At 38.3% G+C, this 26,368-nt stretch overlaps 1 protein-coding gene across 6 annotated transcripts in view; it reads right to left on the minus strand.

The window, feature by feature from the left end:
* Positions 1-655: 655 nt before the first annotated feature.
* The window catches only part of PLCB4 (phospholipase C beta 4), a 360,059-nt gene continuing 334,346 nt past the window's right edge, over positions 656-26,368 (minus strand). For 5 of the 6 annotated variants that reach the window (XM_076010932.1, XM_076010929.1, XM_076010931.1 and 2 more), the window contains 8 exons: positions 19,680-19,795; positions 16,905-16,980; positions 14,939-15,114; positions 12,519-12,620; positions 8,147-8,204; positions 7,602-7,688; positions 4,374-4,410; positions 656-2,212 (listed from right to left, as the gene is read on the minus strand). In XM_076010932.1, coding sequence (XP_075867047.1) covers positions 2,124-2,212; positions 4,374-4,410; positions 7,602-7,688; positions 8,147-8,204; positions 12,519-12,620; positions 14,939-15,114; positions 16,905-16,980; positions 19,680-19,795 — 741 coding nt within the window. In that variant the 3' untranslated portion in view covers positions 656-2,123. The remainder of the gene's footprint in view (positions 2,213-4,373; positions 4,411-7,601; positions 7,689-8,146; positions 8,205-12,518; positions 12,621-14,938; positions 15,115-16,904; positions 16,981-19,679; positions 19,796-26,368) is intronic. The other variant, XM_020281744.2, reaches the window with a different exon arrangement.

A 26,368-nucleotide genomic window follows, 5' to 3' on the forward strand; every position in this document is an offset into this window, starting at 1 on the left:
GTGTGCGAATTTTAATTCTACTACAATGGATCTCTTGAAGGATGATGTCTCAAATACTAAAAGTAATCTCTGTTGAAGAAGAAACTGATTCAGGATACACACTGGAAAGTATAAATATTTATGGTAGTATAGGAGAATAAAAAATCAGAGAAGAAATGATCAGAAAAATGAGAAAACTAGAATTACCTCTCAAAAGCAGAGACAAAAGGGGATGAGTGATGAATTCAGTCAATTGTTTTAGAATGGTGAGCTTAGTTGAGTTCTTGGAAGAATCCATTGGATTTGATGAAGAGAAGCCATTCAGAATATTTGGAAATTGGCAATCCAAAAGTAGTGACATTTTATTAACCACAATTTTTTCATGAGATGTTAGTGTTGAAAGATATGTAGTCTAACTCCCTTGTTTTACAGATAAGGAAACTAGGAACCAGAGAAATTTTACAGAATCCCAATCAGACCATAAATATGATAAAAAGGAAAAACATGTATATCTGGAAGTTAACTAGAATCTGAGTGTTTTCCATCATTTGGGGGAAAAACATGTTGGGAGCTTGAATAAGTCCTCTTTAGAAATAATGATAGGATCATTCATACGAAAAAGGCAAAAAGTTTACTAGGAAGCATCTTGGGAGAAAATACTCTGACGAGCGTTACATGTGTTTTAATTTTTTATTAGAGAAGTTGGAAGTTTAATTTCAATATTGATGGTATCATAATTTTCTCTGCTTTGTTCAGAGGAACACACAGAATCAGTTTGTACAAGCATATACAACAATTCAGTTGGTGCTATGTCCTAAAATCAGTAATCTGATTAGTTCTAGACTACCGGGTTTCCATGCGCTCCTCTCGGCTTTGGTGGCATGGCTCAATTCCCAGCGGAATACTTTTTCATGCACTGTCTGCAACACAACTACAGCAGGCTTAAAGACCATGCAGATTAACACTGTAGCAAATTGTTTTGATATTTAACAGACATAAAAAGGTCATTTCCTGATATGAAATTCTGAAAATCTGCATATATATTTTTGTGTAAAATTAAATTAGTTATGTATTTTTTTCAAACTAGAACTTGAAGTATCAAGAATGCCCACATAATTCATATACACATATATATAGACTTTTTCATTATGCTAAAAGTCTTGATAGTCAAATTATATTCTGTGCCATACGTTTATGTAACCAGTATTTATTTGGCATAAGGTTAACTGTGTCTGTATGGATTAGTCTTAATTGGTGCTTGTGTAACATGCAAACATAGTTCTAGTATTCCTGTTTACTAATCTTGTCATGTGGCAATACTTAGATGATTTTGCTCTATAACAGTGTGAATTAAGGAGTATAAATACTTTATACATGGTCACATTTACAAACGTTTGCCAATAATCACTTCACAATCTTTATGGTGTAATAGTGAGTTGTGTTATCTGGAACCTGCAGAAGCAATTCCTATAAAGCAATATCAGATTTCAACTTTCTTAAATGTGCCCAACAGAGGTCCTCTTTGAGTACTGATGGGTTTTGGCACAGGTACACTGCTCTGCTATATTTTTCTATTGTTCTAATAATTTCCACAACTTTTACAGGAAATTAGCTTCTTATGGCATGGCAGAGACATGGCACTTACTGATGAGGTAACTTAGATGTAGAAAAATTTTGCAAAATTATTTGTCTAGCAGACCACCACTTCTGCTAATGAATTTGTAGACAGAGTTCTTTTTTCCCTAGTGCATGCACTTGCTATGAAATTGCTAATGCACTGTTTATTTTTTTGCTGCAGCTCAAACATGTCCTAATGCATCACAAAGCAGAGTTGTTAACACCAAGCTCATTTACTTGTGATGATTATTTTATAGCAAACATGTTTAAGTTGTATTATCCATGGTTAAACTCTGCCTTATTGGAATAGTAAAGTTTTGGGGATTTGTAGCTACTTTGGGTTTGGCCAAGGACATTCAATACTCAAACTGCTAAACTGAAGTATGTAAGTCAATCCAAGTCTCTGTAGCTTCAGGTATCATCTGGTTTACACATAAAGGAAACATAAAAGAAAACTGCTTTTGTCCATGGAGTTTGTGTTCAGAAGTTTGGGAGTGATCTTTTGATGCTCTGTGGTTTTTGCTGCTTCAGTTTGCGTTTTGGAGTTTCATACTACTGTTGCTGGTCTGCGGTCCATCTCGGCTTCCAATTTCACCATCTGCTGCATCTCCTTCGCCTATAACATCAGAAACACGGCCTTACATGTTGAAATCCTTTCCTCAAAGCACTTAACAATCCTGGCCTCTCTTCTCCCATAAATATGATGCTGTCACTACATCCTTACTACTCAAAGTGCGGTCCACGGACCAGCAGCATTAGCATTGCCTGGGACCTTCTTAGAAATGCAGAATCTTAAAGTCTTCCCCAGACCTACTGAATGAGAATCTGCATTTTAACAGATCCTCAGGAAATTTAAATCCTCAGGAAATTTTTATGCACATTGAAGTTTGAGGACAATGCCAGGAAGGTCACTTGATACTTGGACTATGCCACATCCAACTGTTTAATGTAGCTTCTGTTGACTGACACAGTGCTTTGACTGTGTGTAGGTAATTTAGAGTAAGTGTTGCTTATGTACAACTTATGCCCCCAGCAGTCCAGAATTTAATTAAAAGTAATTCCCTATGAATCTAATTGATGGAGAAGTTCAAGCGAGAGCATATTACATTGGTTTGGCTGGAGCATCCCGTAAATGGAATACTACAGGAATATATAAGGTTCCAGGAATCATATTGTCCAAATGCTATCCCTGTGGGCTCTTACTTCTCTGGGATAATTAATTTTTTTACAGACGACCAGCATGTAAGCCATGGTGAATTCAATCTCATGAATTAAGACTGTCACTAAGACAATCAGCTGGTTCAGGAGGAAGAAAGGGGTCCAGTGAGGGGAGGATCTGGTTATAAATAATTGCTTGGTAACATAGGAAAAAAATCATACAGTTCATTTCAACTTTTACTTTCCACTAACAGCCTGGGAGCTTTTGCCCAACCCAATGCGTGTATCTTTGTAGGAATGAGGAATCACCCCTTTCTTTTTTTAGCGACACACCACTTTGAAATAAAGGGTGTTTAAGAATGGAAACATGGGTACATGAAGATATAAATCACAGGAATATTCTAAAGTGCTCTGATGTTACTATTTATGTCTGCTTAGGTATTCCAACTAAATGGAACGTCAGTGGGAAGGTTTGGTCAACTCTGCAGATAATGCTAGAAGCATTTAAATCTCCCAAATGAAGTCCCATGACAAAATTAGTTTAACCCATGGACCATACAGTGATTTTCTTCTTCTTTTTTGTATTTTGGCTTTAAATTTCATTTTGGTGAGGTTGGATACAATAATATGAAAAAAATTATATCTTTCTGTGTAAATTTGGGATGGATGGTTCCTTCTACCCACATATTTTTTTTTTTTTATGCCGGGGGTATAGCAATACTCTAATAAAGAAATGAAGAAATGGAGAAAAATATACAAACATGAAACTATGACACAAACAGTATTCATAAGGGATGACAGTGAAACATTATTAGCACTAGAAATTAAATACTTCCAGGTTCAGTAAATAGTCATAAAAGATTCTCTATGCCTCTCCCTCCTCTGTAGCATTTTAAGGACAATATTGAACACAATATAGAAGGAAGAATCATATGACATTAACAGACTATTCCAAGAGCTAAGTTCTTACATGAGTTGGGTGGCCATTCATCCCCATTTGCCTGAGACAATTCCAGTTTATGCCTGTAGTCCAGGACATTATGAACAGTGCTCCCTTTTACTCTCAAAACTATCCTGGTGTGGACAACAAACTATATGGTCACCTTACTTATGAAGGACGATTAGAGTCCTTAGCAGACCAGACTTAGCAGAGAGCATGACAAGAGTCATTGTATAATGTTTCTGCATACCCATTATAACTCTCCATCATTAGAAAACATCAACAAACTTTTAGTAGGTGTTTTAGGAATTAGTTAGAGTCATATTAACATTTGTAACGATCTGACTCTGTGACCCAGTCATAGCTGTGGTCAGACCACCTGACAACGGTATATCACTGCTCTCGATTTCTGAGTATGTCTTCATCACTATGGCCTGTTTCCCAGATGTGCAATTGGAAATGCCGGCTAAAACATCATCAGAAATAATTCTCTAAAGATCTGGGGCATTTAGGTTTGAATATTACATCAGAAATCCAAGCATAAAATCATCAAGCTTTTAAATCCAAACCCTTCAGGTATTAATTAGTTATGACCAGATGTGAATCATAATCTGCACCAAGAATACTAACGTAGTTGAGAAGGAAAGCAATGTCTTGCTTATCAGAGTTTTAGTCCTACCTTGCGTTTGGGACACTGCATGACAGGATTTCAAAAGCTGTTTGTACAAAAATAGTAATGTCAAAATTGAGTCATACATACAAAACAAAGAAAATAAATGAATATTGAAGTGAATTTGAGAAATGAATGTAAAACCATATACAGAAAAGCAAAATGCTAAGGATAAAAACATGTACACACCCATCAGTGACAAACTTTCCCCTAGTTGATCTCAACAGAAAAATAATAATAATAATAATAATAAAAGAACAAAACAAACAATCGATGCCTGTCAGCCCAGTCTGTGCCTCTCTTCTGCGGCAGTGAGCCAATAACCCGACATTTAAGCAAACCCTTTCACCTCTCTTTATTAAATAAGATTGATGATAAAAATCAATTTTTAAGACTTGAGTGTGCAGTAATGGAGTCATTAACGTCTGAAATGGTACACGCCAAGATGGATGAGATACTGCGTGGCTGGGAGGTCTACGGAAAAACTTAACTAGGAAAAACATCCCCGACCTTCAGAGTTTTTAATTAAGTGAATAATTAATTGGCTGACCAAGTAGGTAAGGCCATAAAGTGGCTTACAAAGGACACATGAGGTTAGGCTCCAGAAATGAGACCAAAACATATTGACAGTTGAGTTGTTTCTGCCAGTGCCCCCAACATAGGTTGAGTTGATGAAGTAGAGCAATTCCATGCCTTGCTTGGGAAGGGGGGATTTGGGACAATATTTGGGAGTAGGGAAAGCAGTAAGAAACCTTTGAGGGAAATATTATGGGAGAATGTTCACATTTATCTTTGGCTTAGAAATAGAAAAAAAGTCTTGGGATTTAACAATGGTTTGGAAGATTGTTTTAGAAGTCCAGAACTGTCTGGAGGCAGGGAACTGTTTTTGCTAATGAAATGTTTACCTGGTTATGGTGGGAGCTATATAACCCAGCTCTAGACCTTGCCTTTCTTATGAAGGAAGAAAAAAAGTAACTGTGTCTTCTGCACTGTGCCTACAACAGTGTTGTGGCATATAGAATAACTGTGAATTGAGAGCTTTCTGACCTTTCAATTGCAAAAAATTATATATTAGAAAGATCTGGGCTTGAATTTGCAATTGGATAGGCCATATTTATAAAGCAAAGCTTAACAAAGAAATTTAAGTCCAAATTCTACATTTGCCAGAAGCATCAATATGCTATCTTGAATTTCTTTTCCCTAAATCTCATTAAATCTTTATCAAGTCTCAAGTTTTTTCATGTTCTGTGCTTTCCTAAGCTTCTGTGACTCAAAGTATCAGTTGTGGGTGGTAGACATTAAAAGGCATTATATGAATTTTTGGAACAAAAAGCTGGCATCCTCCCAATACGATCCAATCAATGCAGCTATCACTAATCCAATATTTTAATGCAAGAATTCTGGTGCAGTTTGGATTAGCCATGTATTAGGATAAATGCTCAAAGTGATATTTGTTAATTATGTACTTTGGCTGTGAAACTAGAAACATGAGATAACTGCATTCTCTAGCTCTGATATACGCCACTATTGTAGTGATGAGTAATTTTGAGCACATTTACATTCTTTAGTCGAACTTGTTGCTAAGCAACACAATAATTTCTAAGTAGTTTCTTAATTTAGTTAACTAAGACATAACTGTGCCTTACCTTTCATTGTGCCCTTCTAAGGAGGATTTAATAAAACCTTCTCCAAGCCACCCTTTTCCCCACCCATCACTGAATCACTGAAGCAGATTCGAAAGCTTTGGGGACAGTAGCTTTACCCCCCCCCCATGCATACCCCTATTTCTCCCCAGGAACACTTTCGGAGAGGTGCTTTACTGGCAAAAACATAAGCTAGGCAACTTGTACCAGAACATGAGTTGGTCAAATGAATTGGACCTATGGGACAGTAAACATGTATGGTCCCTATTGCGAATCAGGGGACTTAGTCATGAATAGAAGCATTGAGCTGAAAAGGAAATGTGAAACATAACTCAGAAGTATGTTGATGAATAAAACTTCTGTCCACCAAAAAGTAAAGAATCTGAAACCAGAAGTTAGATTTATGTTACCCAATTGCAATACAAAAAAAAAAAGATTTTATGGCTTTGTTTTACTTTCTTTAAGGTACTTTTTAGTATAATTCCTACTTAAGTATTCTTCAGTGGGAGCCATTTACTTATTTAAAAAATCATACACCTTAAATAGGATTGCTTTATGCATGTGAAAAAATAGGAAAGGACCATGGAGCACGAGTATATATTTCATCAAAACCTCTTTACAGTTACTAAGTTGAACTATCTTTTTTTTTTTTTTTGGGGGGGGGGCCAAACCACGTGGCTTTATTATACACTTGTGGACGAGGTTCTGGGGTCCCAAGAGAGGGGTGCCCCAGAAGTCGCCCGAACTATCTTGAAATAATAATTTCCAAACCCATTGTAGCTAAAGAGTGAAATTTGAACTCAGAGATACAGAAATTTACACTGTTCCTGAGGGTCATGTTGCCACATAAGCTAGAGGCGTTTCATCAAGTTGAACAGGCAGTGTTGAAGGCTGATGGGCTGGAGCCCATTTGGAATGGAGCCCACCTGCCATGTGCTCCAGGTAAAAATACATTTATCTTGTCGGTATATACCCGATGGCCTAAGTAAAGAGTTGGCATTTGTATAACTCTTTATTTATATTTTTTTATTTAGAGTTTTTGCCTTGCTGGGAAAAAAGCACGAAGAGTATGTTATCCATTCATGCTCAGGGGTTTGTAAAGTCATGGGGGCTCATGACCTCAGATCCCACTGACCCTAGGAAGGTTTTTAAATTTTTAGATTGAGGTTGAATTTAGGTCATTTCTCTCATTTGCTTTTAAACATATTATATCAATTGCCTGTAGGTTACAAATGATAAAACTCTAAATGAAAATGCAGAAATAATTTGTAACCTCTGATCTTCATCCTCTCACTTTTAGTAATGTCATTCTTAGATTCCCATAAAACATTCAAGTGGCGACTTTTTATTCTTTTTTTTTTTTTTTTTTGGCACAGCCACATTCCTTTCCTGTTCCAAAAAAGGTACTTTCTTTTCTTTTTGGATAAAATGGAGAAAATAAAGCAATGGGCAGCACATCCTTCTATTCACCTTTCCATTACACTACTCAGGCCCCTGGCTTTGGCAGAAGGGTCACTGCGGGCCATGGCATGTACGAGTATATCCTGAACCTGGCTGGCTGCCTGTATCTTTTCATGTATTTTAGGTAAAATACCTGCTCGTTCTGTTTCTCTAGGAATTCTAGGTGTTCAAGCTGGACTTTTTTCAACTGATCCATTTCTTTGGACTGCTTCATTGCAAGCTGCAAAACAACAACAATAACAACAACAAAAAAAACAAATTGTGATAAACTTTGGGTTGTCATCTTAACACAGGGATGTGAGATGGGCTGTAAGTTTATAGTTTAAGTGAGGGGAGATAATAATTTTTAAAAAGTAAGAAAAATAATCTGAAAACTGGGAGAGTTTAGACTCATAATTCTTCCCGGGAAGATTATTTCCTGCTAAAATCTTAGAAAATAATAGAGCATTTATGCATGACTCAAACTTGTTTTCATTTTCTGTATAAAATGATGCCAAATCATTATCTTAAAGATTTTAGTGAGAGATTACTTTAGCTTTCGGGAAGCAGAGAAGCTGGAATGTTTAATGTACAGGAAAATCAAATAAAGCAAATTAGCTGGAGGTCTGGTATCTAAGCATGAGTTACTGTTTATAGTATTCTAAAGGAAAAACGCCAAGGAAATTATAAAATACTTACTCTCTTTCTTTCTTCCAGAAACTTTTTAGTATTGCTGCTGTTTAACTCCCTGACTCGCCTAAAAATAATGGGTACAAATAATGGTTGACATGACACTGAATGGAATTAATATTACGTCAAATAAATAAGATTTGTATTTCCGTAAATTTTCTGGAGCTTATCTGTATATAATTATTGTTTCTTTTTTTTTCTAATTTTCATTGCAGCATTTTCAAAATATAATATACAGAGAAAAGTATTTTAAAAATTTATGTATAAATCACCCTGATGAACCAATATCAATGTTTTGCCACGTTTATCTCATATTTCCAAAGGCAATGAAATGTTATAGATATAACTGAAGCCACGTTTGTACTCTACCTGATTCTATTTCCCTCCTTCCTCTCTTTCCAGAGGTAACCACTATTCTGAATTTGGTGTGGACCTTCTCACCCACATTTGAATATTTTTAGCTACATACAGATGTGTCCAGGTGTAATATAAGTGCTTCTCACACTTTCCTGTGCATATAAATCACCTGGAGATACTATCAAAACCATAGTTTGCTGGGCCTAACCCCTTTGCCCCAGAGAGTTTGACTCAGTGGGTCCAGGGTAGGAAATCTATATTTCTAATAAGCTCCTAGGTGCTGCTGCTGCTACTGGTATTGTTTTGTGTGTTTTTTAAATTTACCCAAATGGTAACATATTCTAGGTTTCTTTCTACAATTTATCACTTCATCTCATGTTCTGGAGATATATCTATGTTTCAAACTATTTCATTATTTTCATCTTCTGTATGGATTTTTTCTGTTTATAGGAGGTGAGAATTCTGCCACCAAACCACCAATGCACTGCTCTGGATTTTCCATTTGTGACCAGACTACAGTGTTTCCTTGTTGCCATTAACAATAAAAGCAGGTTATTTCCAAACAATGCTATAATGATCTGATAATAGGGGCCTGTGATAGTTGCCACAGTGCCTGTTAATAAATAGAAGAATGAATAAAGTTAAGTGCATATCCTTTTGCACCTATAGGCAAAGGTTTCTCTAGGGCATATATCTAGACTTGCTATGAACAGCTTCCTCTTATTTATTTATTTATTTTGAGGGGTCTTGCTCTGTTGCCCTGGCTAGAATTCAGTGCAGTGGTGTCATCATAGCTGGCTGCAATCTCAAATTCCTGGGCTGAACATATCCTCCTGCCTCAGCCTCCAGCGTAGCTGGGACTACAGGTGCATGACACTACACCTGGCAAATTTTTTTTGTTTGTTTAATTTTTTGTAGAGATGAGGTTTCACAACAGTTCTCAGGCTAGTCTTGAACTCCTGGCCTCAATAAATCATCCCACCTTGGCCTTCCAATGAACAGCCTCTTCTTTACTCCAAAGCAGTCGTCCTAATTTGCATTTCATCTGCAGTGTCTGGGTGTTACCCTTTGTCCGTATTATTGCCCACTCTTGGTACTATCAGACACTTACAATCTTGTCAGTTGGTTGCTCTCGTTCTGTTGCTTTAACTGGCATTTCTCTCATTACTAGTGAGGTGCAGTCTTTTCGTGACTGAACAGACCTATACCCAGTTGAACTTCTGTAATAGTTGTAAGTCTGAGGAGGTTTTCTCCGTTTTCAGTCAGTTTTGGATATTTATATTTTTTGTGGCAATTCTCCATTCCATCTAAGTTTTCAAATTCATTAGTATATTTGTATATAGTAGCTTTAGCTTTTAAAATGTTTGTTTCTGCAGTTATTTTCCCCTTCTCATTCCTAATACCATGAATTTTTGCTTTTTCTCTTTTTCTTCTTGATCGATTTTGCTGGAAGTCAACTAATTTTATTATTCTTTTCAAACAACAAGCTTTTGTTTCTGTAGATGCCTTTTATAGCTTTTCTTTTTCAATTTCAATACTTTCTGCTTTTTTATTTATTATTTCTTTCCATCTGAGATCTTTGAGTTCACTCTGTTTTTCTAAGTTGATACTCTGAGTGGTTTGGCTCATTCATTTTCACATCTTTTAAAAAATTAATACATCTAAGCTATAATTTATACTCCAAATATCACTTTAGCTGCATGTACACACTAAAATATAGTGCTTGCATTGTCATTCTGTTATGAACACTGCATAACTTATAATAAAATGTCTTCTTTGATACAAGAACAGAAGTATACTTTTCAGTTTCTATATATCTTAGTGTTATGATAAATTTTTAATTTTATTTCTTAGTAGTTTTATGAAGTAGATACATACACAAATGCAAGCATAAGGTTTACAAAGTAACTAGCCATTTGGCATAGAGAGATTATTTTTTTTCCAAAAAACAGCCATTTGCAGATGTTTTGGAACCACCTACTACTGGATATAAAGTTATAATAAGTATTTTAAGTCAAAGGAAAATTTAAAAACCTTGCTTGCTAGTTAAGTTAGCAGTAACTCCAAACTGAAGATAATTTGAGCCTCAATTGAGCCAAAGTCCACTTTGCAACATATTTGAAAACAATGATAAAAAGCTATTTAATAATTAGTACATTTATCATGCTGAATTCTATATTTCACTTTGGACAGTATAACACAGTTCCAATTAATGAGGTTTTATTAAGGCTGGGATGTCTGATGTTTTAGGACTGAAGAAGGAGGTATTATTGCCATGTATATAAGGCCTTTAAGCAAAGTTCCTCATCTGAAAATAACATTGAAAACAGCACTTTTTAAAAATAAACAAGAACCACAGAGATACCACAATATGATGGTGCAAATAAACACTGATTAAGATGATTAATAATCACCCTACAGCCTTCTTATTGTGAGACACCAATAACACTCCGTGTTGACTAGGAAAAAAGTTGCGGATGTGCTGGAAAGGCAGTCCCTTTCCAGGTTGCAATTACTGTGGAATTCCATACCCCATGGATAGTTCAGTATTTCCAAATAGATTAAACTTTATTTAATCCACTAAAATTTCAGCACAAAAAATATGCTGGACCATATGATGCTTTATATTTTATCATATTTCAATTTTTAACATTATTTATTGTTAGATAATTGAAATGTGCTTTAAAAATCAACTACATCGAGGTAATGAGACACCTTCCCTGCCATGTTCAGGAATAAGAAGGAAACACCAGGTAACCAGTGAGCACCCGCAAAAGGCCAGGGAGCAGGGGAGTTGGCACTTGGGTGCTCCACTTCACAGTGCAAAGCCTCTAACTGCTTTGTCCGTGGTTCAGAGAGAGAGAAATGACCTGAAGTCTAAACTTCATGTTCATGTTTAGCCCCCAGACCTAATCTAAACATTGTTCTATATTTGATGGACCATAAAACACAGTGTTTCTGTGGGACATGGGCTTTAGCCAGAGGGCCACCTTCTAGCTAGGTATTATTCCTCCAAAAGAAGGAACTCTGCTGTTCTTAACTACTGGCCAGCTAACTGAGTCTCTTGGTTATGGAGCTGATGGCATTTGGATTCTCAGAGGCTTCCGGAGGTAGAGGATGGGCACAGGTGATCACTGGGAATCAAGGGCTGTCAACTCCTTCTTGTGGGTAACATGACTACTGATGCCTTCTCCTATCCCCTTTACTAGCTACAGCTAAAGGGTTTGTGCCTGGCACCTTCTCTGGAGGTCACACAAACCTCCCTCCCACCCCAATCCCAAGTAGCCAGTAATACAGAAATACAAATGCCAGGCACCCTTGCCTCAAATAGTGACAAATCCATGGTGCAATTTATACTCCAGAGCTTGGGATCAGGCTGCAGAAACCCTAGGTGAGACCACGTCCCTGCTCAGGTCCTGCCCTGGTCCCTCTGGCTTCCCCCACCTGCCTTCTCTGAAGATCCCTTTCTCAGCAAATTGCAGGGACCTGTCTTGGTCTCTGTTTCCAGAAAACCAAATTAACACAAAGACAGACCAGACACACTGGGGAAAGGGTCTTAAGATGATCCTTGGTGTCGAGGACTGACAGAGGCAGGTCAAGGGAAGAAGATTCCCCTCCTAAACACTGCTGCTGCTCAAGACCAGCCCATCCAGATGGGCTCCACCTGAGCAGGGATGGGCTATACTTGAGCAGGGATGGGCTCCACCTGAGCAGGTGAGACACTTGCAAGACAACCCAATGGAACAATGGGAAGGATGTTATGTCATATTTTATACAACCTTGTTTGTAAATGTGCACAGATATACTGAACTTAATAATTTTACTGGTAGTGGTAAACAATCTGAAAACTTTGGAAACTACAGCAATAATAAGAAATCTTCAGAGTAGTTACAATAGCAGAATTCTTAGTTAAACCCACGAGTGTTTATCTCAGAAGCGACTGTGTGTATATGCACATAAAAATCATTGAGACTACGTCTTCAAGTCAATGCCATGTTCCCGCAGTGCGCATGCTCAGACTTACCTTTCCCGTTCTGCTTTATTCTTGATAGATTTATCTTGGCTGATGGCTTTGCTGTTTTCCATAGAAATCTTAGCCTGGTGTGCCCGCATTTCCTTGCTTTCCCTATTAAAAACAAACAAACAACAGGGAGAAGAAGGATGGAAAGTCAGTGTTTAACAGAGATTCACTTGGGGAAGATGGAGTTCTGGAGATGGACGGTGGTGATGGGTACCCAACAGTGTGAATGTACAAAAATCAAGTTCCATGTGTAACAATAGGCCTAGGCTCACTTTTCTTTTTTAATTGAGCTCATCAAGTTATTCTGTATTTTGGAAAAAGGAGGGAAGGAGCCCCAAGCTATGTGGATGCTGATCCCTGAGGGGCAGTGAGCCACCTAGTGGTGAAAAACAGTAATGGCCTATAAAGAAGACACACTATTTTTGTCCATAAAATACAAGGAGTTCCAACTTTGCCCCATGCTATTTGGGACCAGATGGACTGGAAAAGAAAGAGAGGATGTTCTAAGCCTTACATGTGACCTTCCTGTTTTTGACAGCCAGGGGAATGAAGGGGACTAAATAGTTTCAAGCAAGCACAGAAACTAGCAGAAAAGCATGTTTGCAGGTGACTGATCACTGTATGTGATGCATGTGAATGCATGACAAACACATAGCTTTATTCATGTGTATGCTCAAGGCATAACATTTAAAATACCAAAGTGAAAATGATTAACAAGGACTTTTTTCCTGTCACCTATGGAGTTAAAGCATTGCCTGGAAACCAGTAACCAAGGCGTCAAGTTATCTAGGCACTGTTGTTTGCTCTGCATCCAAAGGGATGGAGGATGCTGGAGTGGAGAGTTCTTCCACCAGCTACTTTAGAGCCACCATGGCAGGAATATGTATTGAAATTTTGGTCCCCCCAAAAACAGCTCTCAAATTTCTCCAGAGCTTATTAGTAAACTGACCATGTCTGCATTAATTCATTCACTCAACAAACACCAATGACCAAATGTTGCTGACAAGTGTTAAGAAAGCAAAGATATTTAACCAAGAACAAAAGTGCAATGATGAAAAAAAAAAAAAAACACTACCACTAGGTGCTTAAGAAGAAGCTTAAATATTGCTGTTGCTTTGAAAAATACTCCTGCCATAAATTTATTTTTTAAGGTAAATTAGTTACCTAGGTTATGATCTCTTCAGATAACTTCCTAAGCAATACAAGACAGTTTATTTTGCATTTTTTTCTCTCAGATAATGCCTACTGTTGTGAGCTAATATTTTTTTCTTTATTCAACTACATAAAAGGAGATTAGAACAGTGCCTTATTCTGTGAAGTATCTTCGAATAAGGGTAGACACCTAAACTCTGCTATCGTAGCAACCATCAAATGCAGAAAAGGATGAACATATCTTTCTGCATAGTGAATCAAGAGCATTTCTAAGAAAAAAAGAAAAGACAACTTCTAATCCTATAGAACTAAATAGAATACTTTAAAACACATGGAGTGTAGGGCATTAACCCATAGAAAATATAGCATGATATACCTCATTTAGTTGCCTCAAATGAGAATTGGAAACTATGGTAAAAAACACTGTTCTTATGGCAAAACCAACCACTCCAAAGTAAGACTGGAAATGTGGGCATATAACCAGATAATTTATGCAGTTGGTAGTTTGAAAGTTTGTTTGACTTATTTGTAGAATGCTTCTATTTTCTACTCTGTGTGTGTATCAACAGACCCTAACTGTGGCATACAGTAGGGACTCAGTGGGAAGGAAGCAAGCCACAGCCCAGCTGTGATGAAAAGACGTAACTGACGTCAACACTGTCCTGCCTGGGGAAGCGCCCAGCTCATCATCTGCAGTATTTCAAATGCAATGTCCGCTTTGCTGAAATGGGAACAGGCCAAAATCAACGGACACTTTGCTCTTTCTTGATGAGGCCTTTCTGTTAATAAAATGCACGGATGTAAAGAAGGGGAAAGGAGGCTCTTTCCACAGGTAGCCATTGAGTGATCAGAACAGAATCACTCTAGGAGCCCAACTGGTCGGTCCTTATCTCCCTTGGTGTCTTCTCTTCCTAAGCGACTCCAGATCATTTTCCAAAGGCCAGTTCCAGCCCTAGCATTCTGCAAAGCCCACCACGACCACTAGTAAAAGGTAAACTCCCATGGACTGCATGCCCTCAGTGCCTATGACGTTTTTTCATACATATCACATGCTACTTAATTTGACTTAACTGTGACTTAACTTTCCTCGTGAGTGTAATATTTTGCCCACACTTGTAAGCCCTTGGATGGCAGAAACTATTTCTCATAGTTCATCTTGCTCACGTTGGCCATATAAGATATACATATGAGCTCAATATTATATGTCAAATTGATTTCACTTATTACCTTCGCTAATACACACACACACACACACACACACACCCTCCTACCTGTCGTGGGACAGTTTCAGCTGCTGGGTCTGCTGCTCGTGCGCGTTGATGAGCAACTTTCTCAGGAGCTCGCACTGCTGGCTGAGGTGCAGGTCCCGGATTTCTTGCTCCTCTGCGCTGTGGGTGTTGATCATTTCTGACCATTCCTTTGTGTGCTGCGCCACGATCTCTTTGACCTGTTTGGGAAAAAGGGGATGATGCCACTTGGAATCCTCATTGGTCAAGTATGAGCTGAAAGCACAATATGGTTCATAGATTTCTGATCCCTCCCACCAATTTACTTGGTGAATCATGAGATGCCTACAACCTGTAAAAAATAATATAGACTAATCAATAGGAATCAGGAAGCTATTGCTTATTAATCAATCACTTTGGCTCTACATTTTTAACTGTGATGTGTTACTTCACTGTCTCACTTGTCCGCACTCTGGTTTGTCTGGACTTGGGCTCCTTTACCAATTCCATCAGGATTCTCCTCAACACCTCCCGCTTTTCCAGCTTCGCTTCCAGAAGTCCCCAGGTCTGCATAGAGAGCTGTGCATTGTCATATTCCTGCATCGTGACTTTCTGCATCAACCCTAATAGATGCTTGGGTAGAAAGTCCTCCCTCCCTGGTATCTGCACTCTTTGCAAAGTGGTTTTGCAGCTTCTCTTGTCAAGAGCTAGAGTCTCTTTCACCATCTCCTTGAACCTGGCTGGCCTGTGACTTGCTTTAGCCAATGAGACAGTTGCAAATGCAATCCACACAGTGGCATGGAGGGCGCTTGTGCTTTTGTTATGCATGAAATCCTAAGGCTACCCTGTGATTGAGCCTATGCTAGCCTGCTAGAGCTGGACAGGTCACTCAGCAGCCAGCCGACCGCCAGATATACAAGTGAGGCCACCAGCCTTCAGGTGACTACAGACACATGATTGAGTCCAGCTAAAATCAGCAGAAGAACCTCCCAGTAGAATACAGCCCAAATGTCTGACCCACTGAATTGTGACCTCATAAATGGTAGTTGTGTTAAGCCACTACCTTTTCAAACAGTTGATTATGCAGCAAAAGCAAACTGATATTGCACGGTTTCTTCCTATTTATGCAAGTCATCTAAAAATCATGGCATGTTGCTCAAGCATTAACTTCCAAACATTCTAGTCAAGAAGAGAGAGAGAGAAAGAGAGAGTAGGGAACAACTCTCCAAGGCCCATGGCTTACTGCCTCTGTAGAGTTCACGCTCTACAAAATATGCAGCACCAAGGAGAACCTCATCTCAAACAGCTTGGCTGATCTACACATGCAGCAGGGCATCGGGCCGGATGACAGAGCTGCTTGTAGACAGATGGAAGCTGGCTGGTTTCACCACAGCTATAGTTGGGAGCTTTCTTTAAGAGCTGTTTTTTTCTCTTTTTTAAAAAACTGTAGAAAAATTGTTTGTACTCTTGACTGGGACTTAGCACGTAGTTCTCCAAATGCCCACAAACTTAATTAAGGTCTCTCGAGCTGGTATTTATTTCTATCTTAGTGGAAATGTGAATAATTAGGCTCCTCTCTAAGAATATCAGCTCTGATGTTTTGCTCATCAATCCCAAACTTTCACAGCAAAGTTAGGATGGTGTAAGAATCAAACAGCTATTCTATCCCCAGTTTGGGTGGTTTTCTGTCACCTATGTTGAATGTTACTTCTATAGGGGAGTATAATTCTGTATTTTATACAATATTTCCTTTTAGTCTCTTCATTTATTGTTTCACTTGGCAGACAACATAAATAGTATTAGCATATTTTAACAGACAAGACAAAAAAAATCTTCCAACAAATGGCTCCGTTCACAGCCACTGAGTCTGGGGCAAACATGAATCCTTGGGTCCCTGACTTCCCAGTCTAGCCCAGGCTACTGTTATTTCTGATTTATACTGGGTACCCGTTCTAGAAAGTTACAAGTGTCTTCTGCAAGTCCCTGCTGTCAAAAATGGGCATTTTCTTACCTTAGATTTGTGGTCTGATGTCAGTGTCTGAATTTTAATTTCTGTTTCTTTTTTCATTTCAAGACAATTACTTCCCCTGAAAATGGAAAGTTGTAAATGCATGCCAGAAATTAGATATCTTCCCATTCCTGTGGGCCTTTGCTACAAAGCTTTCTGATGAAGACAATATATTCATCAAATAGGAGATGCCATGGCTCATTGGGCAACATCAGTTTTCCCAGTAATAGATTCACACCTTACAAAATATTATCTGTATCATGATTACTCAATTCAACCACTACACAAAGAGGCACTTTAAACCTAACAATTATTTCATTGTTAAGGGTCTGTTGTCAGAGTTTCCATTTTGGTTCCTGTTATTCTTCAAGCTATTTTTTTCACTTATTCAATCAAATATTTGGGGGAAAAAACTGGAAAATAGGTCCTCAGCCTTGAAGTGAATTTTTCATTCTTCCGTTTTGGTTGTAAAGCCAGATTTTTGTCTTTTAAACATGCCAGTGAGGGAGAAAATAGCAATTCTTGGCATTACAGGGTAATTTTTGCTTCTTATTCTATTGCGAGGAGGAAATATCTGCTAGGCGATTGTCCAGCAACCATTGCTGCTTATTTCAATGATTATGTTTTCCTTTTGCAATATACATTTCGGTGCTGAAACAAGAACAGGTCCTGAGCTTCTATCTTCAGCATGTATGTTCCGGTTTATTGCAGCCCAAGTCAGAATGCTTCATTATATTATTAACTCAGAGTTCCTCTAAGAGAAGCATTGCTCTAAAAATGCTAGCTCTCATCAAATCTATTACCTCTCAATGGCTGGCTCTGAGCATGTTGCTTTTCTAGCCTGTTATTCAGTGAGCTTGCAGCACTGCTGAAAAATACCCTGAGCTTAATTCTAGACAAAATCTTTCACAGTAAATGCAATGATAGGTCTTATCTGTGGGCATAAGCCAAGGACTTCTGCAATATTAAAAATCAAGACTATATATTTTTTTCCCTCTAGTGCATCAATTTTATTATTAATTTTCTGGCTCTATAAAAATAATTTCTGTAATTTTGAATTTTCCAGACTTTAGCTTGTCCTGTCTGCCTTCATTTATCTTTTCCCCATCGCCTTAAAGATACTTTAGTGGAATTACATGGCAGACAGTTATTATGTCATTAGCCAATAGTTGGCAAGTGCTTGCATAAAGCTTCTCTCTGGTCAGTCATTCCTTTTAGCTGAGTAGTTAAGAGAAAGAGAAAAACCTCTGGTTTTAGAAAGAGACGCCACTAAGACATCTCTAAGGACTGTCACCCGTCTCCCCTTTCACTAATGCTTTAGCAACTTGATTGTAGTAAAAAGTTTTAGCCAACCTTGATACCATGGTCAATATTAACCATGAGACACTTTCCTCAGACACGGCTGTCCAGGAGGAATTATCTGAAGTCTGATTTTGAAGTAACTTTTTATGTAAAGTCTTCTACTGTTTTAGAGTATTTGGAAAATGTTCTATGTGGCAAGGCCGTGGGCAGTGGTGAGTTTGGCAGTACAGGCTCAGGAAGAAATCTGCAGCTGAGCCTACAGTCTCGCCTACACTTAGAATAAAATAGGGCTGCATTTGCTGAGAGACCTCCAAGACTGCTCTACAGCCAGTTTAGAGGGTGAGCATCTTACCTGGAACGACTTATAAAAAGTATCATTTTGACCCCACTTTACCTTTGAGCATAAAAACAATAATGAGGCAAAGATACATTTTTATTTAATTTTTTGATTGCTGAAGGCAGCACTCATGATTTATTGACTTAGAAAATTATACCATTTGTAGCAAAGCAGCTTACTACATGGTGCTTGATTCTGAAATCTCCTAAATACATATTTTTGGCTTGGTTAGACCAAAACTGTGTTGTGGCTTAAAAACACTGAAAGAAAATTTTAATGTAGCCATCCACAAAGGTACACAAAATGATTTTTGAAAAGGTGACTTATGAATAATAATAACTTTATTCTTGGAGAGTATCATGAAGCTGTCAAAAATTTGCTCCTTAAAAACATGGTGTTAGAGTCTATGTCTGCCCCCACTTTCAACACTTTGGTCTAAAATGTCATTATATATGAGAAAATAATCTACAAAAAAGAAATATGCTAAAGCTCCTGATGTGGTCAGAAGTCTAGAAGACTCATAGCTCCTCGAAACTTACTGCATTCGCCACCAATACTGCCACGTGGGCCCTGAGCTCTGCCCGACTCCCTCACTTAACGCACATGTCGAAATGTTCTCAGCAACAGGCACATGTTTCTGCCTCCATGATGCACAGTGGAAACAGGGGCAACAACACAAGTCAGGCTGTACCTATGAACCAGTGCTCAATAGTTAGTGCATGTGAAATGTTAACATTTAGGGGAGCTAAGGGTATAAAGGAACTCTGTATTATTTTTCACAACTTTTCTGTAAGTTTGGAATTGTTTCAAAATAAAAAATTATAATCAGTTCTCAGAGTAAGAAAGTAAACTTTTTTTGAGGCTATCTTTTTTCATATTAGAACTGATTATAATGAATTAAAAGACTTCAAGACCTCCTCAGAGAGCCTTCCCTAAATCACAGCTAAGTATATTCCTTGAACTGCTATAATGTTAGAGTGTTTAAAATGAATAAGTCTCGTATCATCCAGGAATAATTTTTAATGCTGAGAACTGAGTCAACGCTAAGTTCTTCCTTGGCCTAACCAGGCAGCTGAACTATGGGAAAAGACAAACTATAAAAATAGAGAAAGCCTTCAGAAGGAAATAAACAGCATTACCCTTTCTTCTTCATTGCCTTCTCTAAGATTTTCTCATGCGTCGACTTCTCTTTGTCATACTGTGCCACAATTTTGTCAACTTGCGTGCAGTGTAACTTCTGCATGGTACTGTGTTCCTGAACAGGAAGAATTTGCAGTTATGAGTTGGACTTGCAGCATGGCTGATACACCTTACACCCTGTTGGGCTGGCATAATTTTCACCAGCTTTTCCAGAGCCTCATCTGGAAAGCCAGGGAGCAACTGAGTCTAAGAACTATATAGAATTCCAATCTCTCCTCCAATACAAGAGTTTCTTATTCAAGGGCCTTCCCAGCAAGGGAGTTGCCAGCCTTTGTCTAACATACACCCCTACCCCAAAAGACACTGACACCTGGGCAGTGCCAGTCATCTCGAAGTCCTTCCTTCTACACATCTCCATAGAATTTCCACTCATGCACCTTTTATCTGCTGTCTGATACACTGGTCTACTGCCCCTTCCACACATGGGTCTTAAACACCCAAGTTCAGCCACCATATTTCTTTTCTTTTCTATGCTAAATATAGCTACTCCTCATGTGACATGGTTTCTAAAAACCTGGAATATTTTGGAATGTCTTGAATACCATCATTACAGAATGAGAATTATCACTGTGGTTGTCATCATCAGCTGAATTCGGATCTGTATCACTTGATATTTTCACATACTTCCTTATCTAGATGCACTCATGAGGATGATAGAATGTTCAGGAGCTCTGGCCTTCAATTGAATAGAAATTTAAAAGAGTTTCCCATATGCTTCATTTAATCACTGAAATTGGGGCTGCAATACTTTGAAAATAAGCATTTCCACATAAACATGATTTCCTGGACAATGAGAAAGGCATTTGGCTATAGCCAGTGGCTTATATGAAACCAGATTTCTTTAGCTGCTCATCTTCCCAAATAAAGAAGAAAGCAGTACAACCAGTAATATACCACTCTAAATGATACCTGATGTTAAAGCCAGTCTCTTACTCTCGAGACACTTTGAGAAATGGGATAGGAGAATCAGATACACGTTGTTTAGGTTACAGAACTCCGCTCACAGTCACATTTCCTTTTGCTTGTTAAAAAAAAGTGACAATTTAAAAATGAATTAATTTTCTTCCTAAAGTAGGCTTGACTTTAAGTAAGTCTAATTCATGACCTTCTTTAAAAGATTTCATAAAATATAAACAGGGGAAGGATTTCTAACTTTACTATGACTTCATTAATTTCCCAGCTCTGTTCCATGATTAACACAGCATTTGATCTAAAATTTATCCACAGGCCAGGCACGGTGGCTCACGCCTGTAATCCTAGCACTCTGGGAGTCCGAGGCAGGCGGATTGCTCAAGGTCAGGAGTTCGAAACCAGCCTGAGCAAGAGTGAGACCCTGTCTCTACTATAAATAGAAAGAAATTAATTAACCAACTAATATATATAGAAAAAATTAGCTGGGCATGGTGGTGCATGCCTGTAGTCCCAGCTACTTGGGAGGCTGAGGCAGGAGGATCGCTCGAGCCCAGGAGACTGAGGTTGCTGTGAGCTAGGCTGACGCCACAGCACTCACTCTAGCCTGGGCAACAAAGCGAGACTCTGTCTCAAAAAAATAAAAAAATAAATAAAATTTATCCACAAATTCTTCAGAAATGCATTCATGCACAAGGCCTCAGCATTCTTGTCTTTGGGAGAGGGAGCAGGGGAAGGTGATGCTGGCTGGGAAGTTTCCTGAAACAGGAACTAACAGTGGGGACAAAGGTGACGTTATCTTGCTGTGTTGCTGTGGATTTGGAGGGAGGTGTGTGTGTGTGTGTGTGTGTGTATAAAACAATGTTTTGCAATTTGCGGTTGGAACACCCCATAAATCTAGCCATATTACTCTTGTGGCGTTGGGTTAAGGGCACCGGCTCCTCGGTCCTATGACAAGTCACCTACCCTCTCAGAGCTGTTCACCTATATAATTGGGATAGTGATACTTACTTCATAGCATTGTTAGGATTAAAAGTAAATTTAATATAAATCATATTTCAAATGCTTGTTATACCTTATTCAAAAGATAGTGACAGACTAACGTAAACTATTTAATACCCATGATAACATACAGAGAGTGACTTGGGGATAAGGGACATGAATCAGAGTAATTAAATCAATAAATCTTTTCTCCACACTTAATCTACTACCCCAGGACAGAGTCACATTCTGACGTATCCTTGAATATATTCAACTACTCTTGCGATGTCATGGGGGTTAAAAAAAAATGCCCTATTCCTAGTCTTCTTTCTAAGATTTAGAGGTCTTCATGTTTAGCTAGCACGTGTTAATTTTCCTGGGCAAATGAACAAGAGGCTTTCTGCAAATCTCAAAAGATATTAGAGGTGCCACATTCCTGTTTATCTTGCAAATATCACTGAAAGGAGGGTGGAGAGGACTGTTTCTTTAAATTTCCTAAGAAAATATTCTGGTGAACCTTATTAACCTGAAAAGACATGAGGAATGTTTGTATCATAAAATCATTCACCACAGATTCGACTCTGTGTGACGTGCTTTATAAGGGCAAGGCGAGTCTTCTCTGTTGACCAGTACACGGCACAAAGCCTGGTACAGACTAGACGCTTAATGAATATTTGCTATGTGAATAAAAAATTGGCATGGGAAAGTAGCAAGAAGACTTGAATTCTGTTCTCAGCTCAGTCAATCATTAGCCACGTGGTCTTGTGTAACACACATAAATCTTTCTAGGCCTCAATTTCTTTAGTGGAAAATTGAGACAAGTACCTTTGCCTAACCTAATTCATGGGTTGCTTATGAGCTGCAAAGTTACCCAATGGATGCAGAGATATTTGAAAAATTAGAAGCATATTGAATTTAAATGATGATAGTTAATACAAGTATCAGGAAAGCTGGTTCTGAAAAATTGTTTCTGTGTTTATCTTCGTGCTCAAAACCCCATCCCTGTGAGGTAGGCAGTGATGACTGAAGTATTTTAGGATAATTTGGTTCCCAGCTATCACTTCTTTCAGAAATAAATGGGGACCCTAATTACTAATCTCCTTGTGACTCTGATCAAGCCTCAGCTTCCTGTTCTGTAAAATGAAGGAGCCAGGAAATGATCTCTATCTAAGTCCATTTTACTCAAAAAAGAAAAGTCTATCATTGATTTTATTCTTTAGGTCCTTAATGAAATCATGAGACTATGGATTAAATCATGAGACGCTATGGAAGAGACATACGTCTTTTCATTCCCTCTCAGGCCATGAGTGCCAAAATGAAATGTGTCGACTTAAAGTCCATCTTGATTGACATTTTTGGGGGAAAAAATGTATAGCTTTTAGCAGAATCTGTTTATGTTTCTTATCAATGTTAAGAGTAAATTCAGCTTCTTTGGGGAAAAACTGCGGCTGCAATTCATTCTCGTGACTGATGTGATTATGGGCATGACCAACCACACCACCGATGGTGCTGAAAAATCTGAGCAAATCATGTTTGCTCGGCATGTAACTAGGAGATTACCAAGAGGCTAGGCTCACTCTGCGGCTGTGTCTCTCTGCCCCTTTCTACGGGACAATAGAGTTAGTTACATGTCTGTTCTTGGGGTCTGACCAAGAATTACAACTGATGGGTTGAACAGCAGTCTTGGTGTGAACAGCTAAATTGCTTGCAGAGCAAAGAGCACATTTTCCGTTAGTAGCTTTACTGAAATGCCAGAGTTTAGTGGGCTTCTCAGGCATTTTATTTGACTCATTTAACATCGATGTTGCAAACTGGTGGCCCAAGAGCTGCATCCAATCTGCAGATGTAGTTTTTTTAGGTGGGTATTTTTTGTTGGCCTCCATGGTTTCAAGAAGAGATTGAATTAGAGGTAAATATTAAATTCTTATATGATCAGGGAATTCATGTAAGATTTCAGATTTTATGCCTCTGTTTTGGGGAACACAGGTGGCCCATATACTCTCTAGGCACCAGTGGTGGGAGCTGAGTCTGACATGGCCTCTAGATAGGAATGAGTGCTCTGTTTTACTAGAGTCAATACCTGGCCTATGTCCCTCAGTTACTTCCTATAGGCATTGGAATTAACAATTCTCCTTCTAACCTGTTACTGGGGATATTTATCCAACTTCAGGTCTTATATATATTTTTTTCTTTTGCTCTAAGGATTTGACCACATTGGACAACTGAAAAGCAGGCCTGCCTTTCAACAAAAGTAACCACAGCTCTGGACCCCAGTGAGTCATGGGTGAGGGTAGGATTACTGCTGCTTAGTTCTGCTTTTTCTGTGCCTCATTTAATGGACACTTGAGACCCATTCCCCTAGTTTCCATTTCAAATTGAAGAGGTTGTTCTAGAAAGTGAGAGACACGTAGAAGTCCGATTGCCAGCTGCATCCAGAAGGTCAAAAGCAATTAGCCATCTCATTTTCGAAAAACTAGGCATTTCTATGTGCATCTTGGTCTCACTACCCCTGTCTTTTCTTCTCAATATCCTAACAGCAGATCACACATCTATTTCTATGACTCTTTTGCAAAACAGCAGATCTTCATACTCATACCACTATTCCGTTATTCTCCTGAAGCTAACCTTCAAGTTTGGTAGTAAACTCTCTATTGGACAACATATTTATTTTCTGAAACACCTGAAATTTATTTACTTCATGGATTCTCTATTTCCCTTTACATCTGCGAAGTGGAATTATTTACCTAGGCTGATACATAAGAGCTGAGATCTTCCTACAGTTGTTGATACGGACTAAGTATCAGTCTCTGCTCTTAGCTACCAAGTGCTAAGGTTCGGCCATGCACACAGCAGTAGTGAGGGTGTAGCCCAGGTCATCTTTTCTCCTCCATTGGTAACTTTATAACCCAAGGCTTTGGAGTGACAAATCTTAGCCTCCTCTTAGGTAGCTTCAAAACTATTATAAAAAAGCTGTAGACTTTCTTTCATTGAAACATGGGGAAATTTGTTCTTTCTATTGGTTGACAACAGAGTAAAAGCTCTGTTTCCTTATGCAGGTCTGATTGGCCTCTTGCCAGCAATTAGTAGGGTTACCACTAAAGGGTCTAGGAAAAGTAAAGAGTGCTAAATAACGTTCCTGAAGAAACAGTTCTCAAAATTTATTGTGCATAAGGGAGCAGCTTATTTAAAATATATTTCCTTTACCCTCTCCTTGGAGACTTATAACCGAGTCTCAGGTGGGCACAGGAATATGCAATTTGATGAAGTCTCCAGCTCTTGGCCCAATGATCATGTGTTGAAAAACCAGTCCCAAAGGAACTCATGATATTTGTGCCCTGACAGACTTACGATTGTTCTTAAAAACCTGTTACTGAGACCATCAAGAAAAAGCTATGTAGAGAGAGGAAAAACTAGTGTGAGTAAAGTCAGAGGCAGCTGAACATACTGGTTAAGAGCTTAGGTTCTCAAGTCAGACTGAATTTGTTTCAAATCCTGGCTCCATCATTTTAAAACTACGGGATTTAGTCAGGCTGTGTTTCTTTTAAATGTAAATTATCTTATCTGTCAAATGGTTGGTAGACTGTTTGCAAAAATGGCCGCAATTATCTACTTTTCTCTATCCACCCCCATTTCTGATGTGATTTTGTCACCTGTCAAGAGACAGAGTCCTCATCTTTTGAAGCTAGGCCAGATTTATGACTTGCTTTAGCTAACGGAATGAGGTGGAAGTGCCAGTTCTGAGCTGAGGCATCTAGAAACTTCGCGTTATCTGCTTGGTCTCTTGGGACCCCTGCCATGTGAACAGCCTGGATTAGTCTGCTGGAAGGCAAGAGACCCCATAAAGCAGAGAGGAAGTGGTTTAGCAGAGGCCTTCCTAAATCAGCCTGCCCCCATCTGCCAACTACCTGCCAAACTGGTAGCAGCAGCAGATGCATGAATGGATCCAGCTGAGACCATAAGAACCATCCAGCTAAACCCAGCCCAAACTGCAGAGCCACAAAATTATGAGCTAAATAAATGGTTGTTGCTTTAAGTCAGTACATTTCAGCGTGGTTTGTTACCCAGCAAAAGCTAACTGAGACAAGTTAATATAATTATAGTACTCATTTTGTATAATTGTTACAAGAATACAGAAGAATAACTGCTTAAGTAACCATCTATATGCATTAGCTAGTATTATTTTAATGTAGATAGGCAAATAAACAGACATACATATTCTTTATCTTAGAAGTTGGCTCAGATAAGATAGTAGAAAACATTAAGGAAATATTATAGATTAAAAAATTATAGAATATTTATAGATAGGAAGGTCCAATTATTAGAAAATACTCATTTGCAAAGCATTTGGACAATTATAAAATATACAAAACTTTTTTATATATAAAAGTAGACAATGTGGTAAGTTATAAAGGACATGCGTGTTAGCAGTGGGCAAATAGGGCTTGTAACCAGCATTAGCTAGTTATATTATTCTGAGCAAGGGACTCACTTCTCTGAATTTCATTTTATTCATGTCCAAAGTGTGGAGAGAATTATTTAGGTTTTAAGGGCATGGTGAGGACTTGAGAATATGTATAAAATGTGACACAAAAGTGGTACTAAAAAAAGTTTGACTTATTATTAGTACTTTTATCATAAAAAGACTCTAGAATGAAGATTTCATAAATTATACTACTGAAACAGACTGATTAAAAAGTGGGTCCCCTGTGTATTCAATGTGGAAGAAGGAATGCATTCA

The sequence above is a fragment of the Microcebus murinus genome, chromosome 16, assembly GCF_040939455.1.
Source record: "Microcebus murinus isolate Inina chromosome 16, M.murinus_Inina_mat1.0, whole genome shotgun sequence".
Lineage (NCBI taxonomy): Eukaryota > Metazoa > Chordata > Mammalia > Primates > Cheirogaleidae > Microcebus > Microcebus murinus.